Raw genomic sequence first — 11,981 nt, 5'->3', positions numbered from 1 at the left:
AATTTCAGTCTTAAAATATCAATGCGCCTTTTGCTATTCTGACATAAAATGCCAAGGAATCATCACAAATACTTCATAATGACCCAAGGCAGGTATCTACAACCACTTATATACACTGTAGCCAATGTTTTAAAGTGGTAGTTCAGCCAAAATTGAAAATTCACTCAGTATCTACTCAGTCCTGTGCTGATGTGAGGATGGGTAAAGATCTCCAGTTCACAAAGCACTCCTGGAGCTTCAGTGGAAAACAGCATTGCAGCCAAATCCAGTACAATTGAAGTGAACGGTAACCAGTTTTAAAATGTAAAAAAGAACACAGAAAAACACGTCTCCATAATGCTCATGTGGTGTAATCCAAGTGTCTGTAGGCTGCAACATTAAAATTTGACCCCAAAAGACACCATTTACACCATGTTTTTAGCATAAATGTCAACTGTAGCCTCTCAGACTTGATCCACGTGCACATACCTGAGGTGGGCACACAGGCTCTCGCCCAACCGGCACGATACAAGCTCTCGCAATACCTTTATACCTGTGTTTACATGCTACCTGGAAGCGACTCAGACAACAGAGAGAGATCTGCTCAGAAATAGTGACTTGTTACGTGTATAGTTGACTTTGCAAACCTTCAACAAAGAAGAAAATGTCAGAGGACTTCAACAGAGAAGAGGAACATCATTTCTTTTGTTTTCCAAAGTGAGAGCAACGGAAACCTGTTGGTATAGTGAACAAAATCCTTTCCAGATTGAGAAGGGCCGAACTTGTGCTTCAGGTGTGTGCATGTGGCTCTGGTCTGAGAGGCTACAATTGACATTTAGTTTAAAAATATGGTGTAAATGGGGTCTTTTTGGGTCAAATTTTAATGTTGCGGCTTACGGACACTTGAATTACACTACACAAGCAGTATGGAGACATTTTGTCTATTGTTTTTTTTTACATTTTAAAACTGGTCACCGTTCACTTTAACTGTACTGGATTTGGCTGCAATGCTGTTTTGAAGCTCTGGGAGATCTTCACCCATCCTCATATCAGCATGGATGAGTAGATATTGAGAGAATTTTCATTTTTGGGTGAACTACTACTTTAACCCCATTCAGTTCTGACGTTATAAGTACTCACAAACTTAAGCATGTTCCAGTCAAATACATAGTCATAAGAGAAGCCCTGTCTGTGGAACAAGTTCCTGAAGAGCTGCCGTAGGTACGAGTAGTCAGGCTTGTCATCGAAGCGCAGGGAGCGGCAAAAATTCAGGTAGGTCGCAAATTCAGCTGTAACAATGAGACAGAAATCATTTCTCAGCTGATGGGAGTGACTGTTCTTGATTTATCATGATCATCAGTCAACATGGGATATGAAAGCAATTCAGAATAATTTTAAATGAAGAAAGCTTAAACAAAAAACGTGAGACTCACAGGGGTAGCCCTTGCAAAGCACCTCAATGGGGGTGGACATTTTCTTCTCACTGATCCGTTCATACTTCTGCCTCTTGGTAGCAGCCTTGAGGCCTTGCCAAGGCAGTGAGCCCAGATTAAAATACATAAGAACATAGCCCAAGGACTCCAGGTCATCGCGCCTTGACTGCTCTGCAGAGGGAGATAACAGACAAGGTGAAGAATGAAAAGAAGAAAATTTGTAATTACTGCACTCCAAATAATTTTGCAGTAAAGTGATTATGTCATGCAGGTCTTTTTTTTTTTTTTTACCAATCCCCAGATGTGTATTGATTGAAGCATAGCGTGCAGTGCCAGTCAGGTTCTTGTTCTCGCGGTAGGGGATGTGCTGGTGTGTGCGAGCGTCACGATATTTTTTTGCCAGGCCAAAGTCGATAATGTAGACCAGGTTGCCCTTTTTGCCCAGTCCCATCAGGAAGTTATCAGGCTTCACATCTCTGTGGATGAAGTTCTTGGAGTGAATGTACTCAATGCGACTGATCTGCAGTGGAGAATAACAAAACATACTAGGTCACTACACCATGTTAGTATGAAAGCATTCACCAAGTACAGGCACACAACCACACACTCACCTGTGTGACTGCTCATTCCATTCACCACAGTCAAGTCACATTTTAGATTATTGTCTACTGACTCAGAAATTAACTGGAACAAACCATCGGCTTACTAAATATTATTTGGATTATTTCTGGGAGAATCTTTTTTTTTTTTTTTTTAACTTTTATTAGGGGAGGACACAAAAGCTTTCAGCTGGAATTGGACTGCAACTGTTACAACCATGCAGCATGCACTGTTACCATTTAACTTAAGTTCTTGTTCCTGATTGTTGTATAAAGTTTATGACTCAGTGGTAAAGCAGGTTGTCCATTAATTGGGAGATTGTTGTGTTTCAACTCCTGCGACAGCCCTCCTCCTTACAGTCCCCCATCCTCCTGTGATAGCCCTCCTCACACCTCATCTCGGGTTGTACTCTCCACCCTGACCCCACTTGTCACCTCTACAGTGTGCTTCGCTGCTGACAATGTGAGAAGACAGCTGATGAGACACTACTCAAACAAGGCTGCAGGCCCTGACAATATCAGCCTCAGGGTGCTCAAAGCCTGTGCCCCACCTATGTGGAGTACTTCACCACGTCTTCACCATGAGCCAGACTCTTCAAACAGTCACTGTGATGTGGAAGAGGTCGTGCCTCGTTCCTGTACCAAAAAAGATGCCATTACTCAGTGACGTCAAGGTCTACAGACCCATGGCATTGACCTCCCACATCATGAAGACACTGGAGAGACTTGTCCTGGATCAGCTCCGGCCCATGATCAAGCCACTTCTAGACCTCTCCAGTTTGCTCAGCCCTGACTTGGAGTTTGGGACGCCATCATCTACCTGCTCAACTGTGCCCACGCTCACCTGGACAAGCTACTAAACAGTGTGAGGGTTATGTTTTTTGACCTCTCGTACATTCAACACCATCCATCCTGCTCTACTGGGTGACAAGCTGCCAGCAATGCCAGTGGATGCCCCCCTTTTAGGGCAATATTTGTCATTTTTAGGTTTTTGTTTGTCATTTTGCTAATGTAATAGTCTGCAGAGTGACAGCCTCTGCTCTGCACCGCACTCTCATCCAGTGGCGCAGTACACACTCACTCAGCTGACCATGAGTGCACTGAGCTGGGTGACGAGTGAGAGGACTCTTTAAAGTCTTTCCACATGGTAAAGTCAGGATTTATTTAGGAGTTGGTGATTGTTGGAAGAGCAGACAGACTAACAAAGACTGGATTTTTTGAGTCTGGAAGGGACTGACTGTTTGATTTCTTTGTTGCTGTTTTGTGTATTGCTCTGTTTTAATACACTGGTTGTGCTAAATCCTAAATGTAGTGGTATTGTGTTGTTTGTTGATGGTTGCATATTAAAAAAAGGGTTTGTGTACATGCTCTTATTTTAATACTTTATGTGCAGATGACAACCTTAAAAAAATACTGACTCACACCCTGATGAAGTATTGTTAGGCACTGACCTAACTGGCACCCCAATGATTCACAGTCAGATCATTATAGCTAGGGATGTGCGTGATTAGTCAACTATATGATTAAACGTCCCCACCCTCGATAGTTGGCACCAGAAATACTAGTTGTTTAAACTACTTATCAATATTTCATTCATGCACAATGCCAGTTATTTGTTGCCTCTAAGATTTTATGCAGCCACCACTAGTCGGGGCTGCGGCACTGTCAGACGGCAGCCCCTCTCGCCCAGTGTGTATGCCCCGATCGCCTAGGCGAATCCGGATGTTTATATCAGCCAAATCAGACAGATGACAGCTCATAATACCAGCATGGTTTGGCAGTGTTTTAACCTAGAAAATGGAAATAATGTTGAATGTCGACTGTAGAGATAGACCGATATGTTGTTTTCAGTGCCGATACCAATAACGATTATTAGAAGTCAAGGATGCTGATAACCGATATTTGGAGCTGATATGCATTTGCAGTAAAAGTGAAAACATTGGCATTAAAATTTGGAATAATACAAACTCCAACACTTAACTTCGTTTAAATGCCTTTAAGCATATGTTTATTAAACAGCTTTTCAGATTTGCAACATGTTAAAGGTTTTTTTTTTTATCTTAGACGAGGGGTGCCAAATATTCAGTAAAGTAACATTACTTTCACTGTAGATTTACTTTTACTGTTTTTACTTTACCTTCTACTTTTTTTTTCCAAGTACAAAGGTAAAAGTAAAGATAGTAATGTCTGCAGAAACCACAAACAGAACTGTTTTAACTGAAACAGTCACCAGAATGTTTTGTTCACATGTTAAAATCACAACATTTTTCTTCTGGATCAGGATGCTCTCAGGGGACTGGTTTACCAACATGCCAATTTTTTCTCCTCGTATGAGTTTGCAGGTCTGTATTTAGTAATCAAAAAATACTAATAAGAATGCCATTAAAGTACAACAACAGCAATAAAAATGTTGATTTTTCAAAAAAGGAAACAGTAACATGCAAGATTTTAAAATTGTAATTAGGTATTTTTACATCGTGGTATTAGTACTTTTACTTAAGTAAAGAATGTGAGTATTTTTTTCCATCACAGCAGGTCAGTGATCAGTGTTTCAGTGACTCTCTGTGGAGCAATCAATAGTGTTTTATTTATGGTGGCCCGCCACATTAAAAACATCTACACCACAACATGATTTTCTATTTTTTGAGCCGTGCACCTTTTCTGGTTGTGTCTAGAAGGTAACTCTTTATTTACACAACTCTCGCAAGATTTGTTTTCGTTATTTCTACTAAAATGATCAAACTCTTTCGCGGGTCTAGGGTTCCCTTCTAGACACGACCCTCTCTGTCTCTTTGTCAAACTACAGACAGCAGACTGTCTGTAAACAGCACAATGTTACACTCTGCAGTGTTTCACACAAAGACTTCATTTGTGTGGACACCCAGGTTTGGTTTGTCACCAATTTTGTCATTTTTATTTTTTTAATCAGTCCGAGAGGATGACAGTATCAGTGATTGATTAGTGATCAGTCTGCCCTCCTCCCCTCCCTCACCTGTTCACTCTGCTGTGAGAAGGTCTGAAAGTTTCTCACAGCGAAACACCGACTCTCCTGTTTTACGTATAGGTCTCCTTATACAGTTGTTTAATCTTATTAGTGCATCTGGTTGGTGCCGATGTCATTAACCATCACGTTAGTTTCGACTGTTGTAATAAACTCCGTCATTAACAACAGTCTCCTCCACATGCTGCTTCTCTGCTGCTGTGAAAACTGAATCGCGGGTGGATTAATATGTAGGGACAAACCCAGAATGCGAGTTAGGTTTTGTCTTTTTGTCTTTATAAAACATCAACAGATCAGATACAGACAGGGTCAGAGAATCACACTGACCTCCTCTGTGTGTGTCTGTACTGTACGTGTGTGTATGGAGGAGCTGCATTGACGCAGAGAGGAGAGATGCTGCAGCCGTGTGATAATAAATTACAGCAAAATTTAAATGTCGGCACTCATCAATACTCTGGTCTTTAATAACCCCCACATGCGAAACACAGTGTGATGTACAGTTGTTTGGATTTAAACGGATTTTAGTAATGAAATTACTCAAATTACTCTAGGAATGGTTTCAACCCTAAAATTAATGTCTTCTCTGTAATTATGTACGTTTGACACCCCTGGTCAAGAGGAGGAGAAAGCGGACCAGTAGGCTAACGTTACGCTAAAAGCTCATCAGCCTTCACCTCAATGTGCTTCCCTGCAATAAAACTGGACTGAATTGAGTTCTCTCTCTCTCTCTCTCAGTCACACACACATACTTCTACTATCACAGACTATTTCCATATCGATACTATCAGTAATCTTGTTTCAAGTGATTAACAGACATGTCTGGAGGGACTGCGGGCGAGCAGAGCTGCCGCTTATGTTTATATAACATTATTGGGCTCATAGTAACGTCACTAGTAGTTGTGAGGATTGGGATGTTTATTACAATTTCAGGAGAGTCTGACACCTTAACTTACCTTCCAAACATATATCTGCTCTCCGGCCGATAATCTGTCTATCCCTAGTAGACTGTGACAGAAAAAGCTTATATTTATTTCCTCGATTGGAGAAACATGTGCCCACATTGAGCACACACACAGACATAAACCTTCAAGTGGAGTAGCTGCTGCTGCTGCTACTGCTAGCACTGTTAACGTTAGCGAAGGCTGGCAGCTAACATCAGCTCTGGGTCCTTCACCTGCAGACCCTGTTATCCTCTTCAGTCTGAAAAGGTGAAGCATTTAGTGAGTTGTTTGTAGAGATGCACCGAATGCAATTTTCTTAGCCGATTCTGATTTCCGGTTTTTATAAGGGTCTGACCTGCCAATTCTGATTTTGGCCAATTCCGATTTTCAGTCTTTCTAAGAACTGTAATTGACAGCATTCACAAACATTTTTGCAACTTTTCTTGTTAGATGTTCATAATAAGACACTGACTATTAAATATTAATTAAATACTATATAAATTTTCTACAAAGTCCTCCAGGTTACAGCCAGGGCTGATTATAGTTTAACTTTAAGATTATGAATCAGCTGAATGTGATGCCTCGCGAAATCCCGCGAGATTCCATGATTTCGTGGGACGCGATTTCACGTGATCGCCTGTGGAAGCAGATGTAAACAAACCGGAGACAGACACGGTGCGGCAGTTTGCTGCAGTAAAACTTTGCCGTGAGAAAAACAGATGCAGAGGGTAAATGAGTCTGGATGAGAAAATGTTTGAGGAGACACATCAACACAGGTTGTTTATTCTTCAGCCAGAACAGGAGGTGAGATTTTAACTGTCCCTCTGTGAACAGCAGCCTGCTGCTGGCTAACATTAGCCTGAAGAGCTACAAAGTTTGCGGCTGTTTTGCGACATTGTCAGCTGCTCTGTCTCGTTGTAGACTGTCTGTCTTCTCTTTATCCTGTTGTTGGAATCTGTCGCTGACACCAGCTTCAAGCAAGCATGTGTCTGAGTGTGTGTAGCTGTTATCAGTGCTGTGTTATCTGTTGTTTGTCTGCATGAGGTGACCATCGTGCAGAACATGTGTGTGACAATGACGGGCACAGAATCGGATATGAGACGCTGAAAACTGGCCGGTTCCGGTCTCTGGTCAGTCGATCGGTGCATCTCTAGTTGTTTGTCATGTTTTATACACTAATGTGTTTCAGCTTTTCAGCATTTCAGCTGCATTTAAGGTACGATTTGGTGACTGTAGACTGTGATTAACGGCTTCAAATTTTTTTCAGACAGTGTTTAACATTATAAATTAATTCTGCTCAATTTTAACTGCTTTCTGAGTGTTCGACTAATTGACAAGTTTAAATTAAATTTTGTGTTTAATTGACAGGGAAATTAGTCAAAAGGAACATCCCTAGTTACAGCATGAGTAAAGTGTTACACCCCTATTATTTATATTTCATCTATTTTTATGTGTGCATTAGTGTCTTATCAATATGGTTATATGTGCAATAATTTAAACTGTTTAATACTAATAACAATTAAATAGTGCAATACACAGACTACACTAGCATCACTACTACATTTTTTATACTGTGCACTTAAATCAACCTATACTCCTATTATAACACGGGTATCCTATCACACTTGTCCCCATCTTAAGCATACTGTTGCTTTACACTAGTATGCGTGCCACTGCTGTATATATTGTTGTATATTTTTGTTGTTAACATTTTTACACCTCTTATTTTTATTTTTCTATTTAGTTTAATGTATAATGCATAGATTTTTTAAAATATTTTATTTTCTTAAAAAAATGTTATCTTGACGAAATATTTCTACACACACACACACACACACACACACACACACACACACACACACACACACTCTTCTATTCTTGAATGGGTGCAACTATAGCACCCCCCACCCCCACCCCAATTAGGTTAAGATGTTTTATAATATATTCTCCTAGTCTTTATGATCATTTATTTCTGCAGGCGATCTCAATAATAAACCTGAATTACCACCTCTGGGTTGTATGCCTCCGCCAGTGAAGAATTTCAAGCGAGAGAAATGCTGTCTTTACTAAGAGACTATTTTTACAGGGAATTAAAGAGGACTGCTGGAGAGCTAAACATTATGTCACAAAGACCTTGCTGAAGTCACTGTCCATTTTCCTACTTCTAACACATCAACAAATAATTTCGTTAACACACCTTTTTTTCATGACTAAAATGAGACGGTGACAAGCTAGCGAGACGTATCTGTTCTCGTTGATGAGAGGAGATGAGATGAAAATGTTAGTGGGTTGGCTATAGGACTATCAAAATGCATGGCATTTCCTCCAACTGTACGTGCAATTTGTCTGTCAAATGCTGAAGATCAGCAATGCACCTGCATCCCGTCTTTCTTTGGTCATGCCCACCACCAGACATACACAGTGCACAACGGGCCAGTCACACACACACAGTTCATGGACCATGGCGGCAACGTCAGCACAAGGTCTTGGTGGGCGGAAAAGACGTGATGATTTATGGATATACTTTACCACATTCAGTTATATATGGTCCACGAGATAATTTCATGTGTCTATTATGACTGTCCCATCAGTAAACAGCACTCCCACGACTCATACTACAAGTCCCACAATGCATTGCGACAGCTGCCGTGCAACTCCAGAAATAAATCAGCTTGCAGTCAAGAACACGTGAGCTTCTGTCAAACGGTAACACTTGTCTGTGTGTGAAGTATATGAGGAGGGAGATGAGCGAGTGCTGATGGAGCTGCAGCTCCACCTGAAACCAGGTAAAAGTAAAAATAAGGCGGACCCACAGCAGAGAGAGAGAGAGGGAGTGTGTGAATATGAACAGATGTGTCGACTTGATATAAAAAACTTTTTACGATCATGAATCATAATATTAATGTACACTTCTGTGGTGCGCCCTTTTTTTTACTCCAAGTCTGATTTGTGTACTTTTAAATACTTAATTGCTGCATTATTGAAAGTCATGATGAAGAGTCCAGACTCCGTCTCTCCTCTTCATCTCCTTAGTGTGTGTCAGTGTGCAGTTTAACCTTTTCCTAAAATACTGCTGGTTCTGTGGTGTTAAACCTGGTTTTAAATCTGAAGCCTGCAGCACCATAGAAGCTACAGTTGACTTTTCTATTGAAGTTCTCAGTGCGTTTTGGCCTTAATTGTAGTCGTTTGTAATACATTGTGGTTTGTAATATTATTATATGAGCATAGTGTTTATGCCAAATGCAGTGCCATTGAGGGGTTGCATGATTAAATTGTGCAATATCTCGTGTCCAGACAAAAAGCAAGCATTTTCAAATGTAACCCCCACCTGGATATGTGAGCTTAAATATTCTGAGCTGAAATATTCTCGTTTTCCTTTGTTATTGTTGAAAAAAAATTATTTTAAATCTTATTTATTTTATTGAGGCAAAGGTTGTTGCAGTCTGGCTGTTCAAATTCATATTTCTGAATAAAACATAGTCAGTTTTATTTTGTTCAATAAATGACTTAAGACTGTGTTTTAAATTTTGGCCCCTTCTGTGATTGAGTTTGACACCCCTGTAATTTTTTCGACTAAAATGAATGACTAAAACTAGACTAAAACCCTTTTAGTTTTCGTCAACTAAAACTAGACTAAAACTATAAAGGATAGAAATGACTAAAATGTGACTAAAACTAATACGACTAAATCAAAAATGGCTGCCAAAAACAACACTGTAACTTACTACCTATTGTGGTTTATGTCCATTACAAACACCAAAGCCCTTTCTACTCTCATTTTCAGTTGCTCTGGATTAAGGAAGTGGCAGAACATATAATGCTATCTGAAAGTGGGATATAGGATAAGTGCAGAGAGTGGCCAGGAGGGGCAGTCTCACCATCTGATCAGCGAGTAGCAGGACTGTCTTGAGGCTGAACTTTCGGGAACAAAAATTGAAGAGATCCTCCAGGCTGGGCCCCAGCAGCTCCATCACCATCACATTATAATCACCTTCTGCTCCACACCACTTTATCGTTGGAATGCCAACTGCAAAAAACAAAAACAAACAAAAAAAAAAAACAAGAAACAAAAAAACAAGGTAGTAAATGCAAATACAATGGCATAAAGACAATAATGCAGTCTAGGGAACACATTTGAAGATGTGTTTAACTCACTGAAGACCATGATGAACGCAAAAGCTATATTAAACTATATTTGGTGGCACTCACTGGACATCTGACAACCATCCACCAAGTCAAGTTGTGTTTTTCTCTATTTCTAACAGTCTATAAACAACCCTCCAACAACTCTCCCCTTCAGCTCCAGGTTATCCATCCCCATGGGGGCAAGGAGATGTTAATGTAATGTTTTTTTTCCCCGCATGCTTCTAAAATGTGTAACATTACACAGCCAAACACTAGCATTATTAAAACTTGGCATATGCTTGATGCATGCTTTATGGTTCAGTGACGCTGATGAGAGTAATTCTGCAGGAATCAAAGCAATTCAGTCTGCGACATGAATTGAAGTTTGGTATCCAGCCCTAGCTGCAGTTGCATCACCAAGGAAGAGAAACATCTGATGATGTGAGTTGTAACTTCATTAGCAGCACATTCACTGCAGCTTTCCCTATTACTGTTTTCTGTCACACTCCTTATATTCAGGGTATTGGTGCTAAACACTGCTAAACCACCTCTCTACTCAACAAGGTATTCTATATCATGATTTTAATCACCGTTATATATGCGCAACATTTTAATGGGGGAGAAAAACAGTGGTGGGTGGAAGAGACAGGAGACAATCAACAAGAATAAGATTTTAAGAGAAAAGAGAGGAAAAGATGAGGAGATGGAAATGGTAACTATGACTGAGATGGAGAACCAAAGATCAATGAAATATGAGGAATCAAGCATGTGAATCAATATGTCACCTCCTCCTTGCATCATCTTGTAGATCTTGCTCTCGATGTGGAGCTGGGGGTGCTTGGTCTTCACACATTCCAACTTAATCGCAACCTCCTCACCCACTGAAATATCCGTGCCTGGAAAAGGACAAATGGTAACACAGCTTAAAAGCATTTGTGCATCAAAATTACAAAACATAGTGGCATCATGCTATTTGTTTTGAAATATACACTCCTATGACTTCATCAATTGTTACTAATAAAAACTTTTCATTTATTTTATTTTGTCCTCAGTACAGCTTCACGGTATTCAGAACTCCAACTCTTTTTCAACATCATAATATACTTCCTACATAGAACTGAGAGAGGAGTACTGAAAGGGAAGTGGACTGTGAAAAGTCCAGGCCCCTCCCTACCTTGCAGCAAATCAAAACATGTTTACAAGCCAACTCTCTCTCCTGGCTACTTTCACACTTACAGAAAAGGTCATGATTAAGATTAAGCATGAAAAGGCAACAGGTGTGACTGCTATTATAAAGTCCTAAGCTTATACAGAATGCCAAATTTGAGGGAAAAATATCTGCTACTGGTTCACACAACAGAGAGACATACTGAGAGGATACAATGGCAACTACAACCTCCAAAATGATTACAAAGATGACACCTTCCAAGACAGTTTAAAAAAAAAAAAAAACTGACAATGACCTTTATGAAAGTAGAAATAATTGCAGAATTGCTGCATTAGTAGGCCGGCCCCCTGAAAGTTCAAGATTGACATCAATGAGATCCACTCAAGTCAACTGAGATTCTGACAACCCCCCCCCCTCCCCAAAAAAAGGCTACTTTTTCCCACTGGCTGACTGCTCCATATCCCTGTATATATTGGTTGGCTGATATTATTAGCCCAAGCACAGCTGTACAGCACCAACTCATAAAGTTATAACAGGGCATTTTTCAGATAGAGCAGGTTGGGACAGAACTCTTCATTAATCCTGTATTTGATCCTTTCTCTTAAATCAAGTTGTTCTATTTCATCTTTTTCTTTGTGGAATAGTAATCATCATAAACTCCACTTAAGGTATACTATGTTTACTTACTATAAAGACTATCTGCACATATCATTTTTGGAATTTCTTCAATCCCTA

The 11,981-nt window shown here is 40.1% G+C and overlaps 1 protein-coding gene across 4 annotated transcripts in view; it reads right to left on the bottom strand.

Moving 5' to 3' along the window:
* csnk1db (casein kinase 1, delta b) overlaps positions 1 to 11,981 on the bottom strand; it is a 31,064-nt gene that overhangs the window by 9,146 nt on the left and 9,937 nt on the right. For all 4 annotated transcript variants that reach the window (XM_084741425.1, XM_084741424.1, XM_084741423.1 and 1 more), the window contains exons 2-6: positions 10,864 to 10,974; positions 9,832 to 9,980; positions 1,704 to 1,932; positions 1,413 to 1,583; positions 1,120 to 1,268 (exon numbers count right to left, since the gene is read on the bottom strand). In XM_084741425.1, coding sequence (XP_084597551.1) covers positions 1,120 to 1,268; positions 1,413 to 1,583; positions 1,704 to 1,932; positions 9,832 to 9,980; positions 10,864 to 10,974 — 809 coding nt within the window. The remainder of the gene's footprint in view (positions 1 to 1,119; positions 1,269 to 1,412; positions 1,584 to 1,703; positions 1,933 to 9,831; positions 9,981 to 10,863; positions 10,975 to 11,981) is intronic.

The sequence above is a fragment of the Lutjanus erythropterus genome, chromosome 17 (assembly GCF_056507025.1).
Source record: "Lutjanus erythropterus isolate fLutEry1 chromosome 17, fLutEry1.hap2, whole genome shotgun sequence".
NCBI classification, from domain to species: domain Eukaryota; kingdom Metazoa; phylum Chordata; class Actinopteri; order Lutjaniformes; family Lutjanidae; genus Lutjanus; species Lutjanus erythropterus.
The sequence above is the reverse complement of the archived record's forward strand: the minus strand, read 5'-3'. Positions and strand labels throughout refer to the sequence as shown.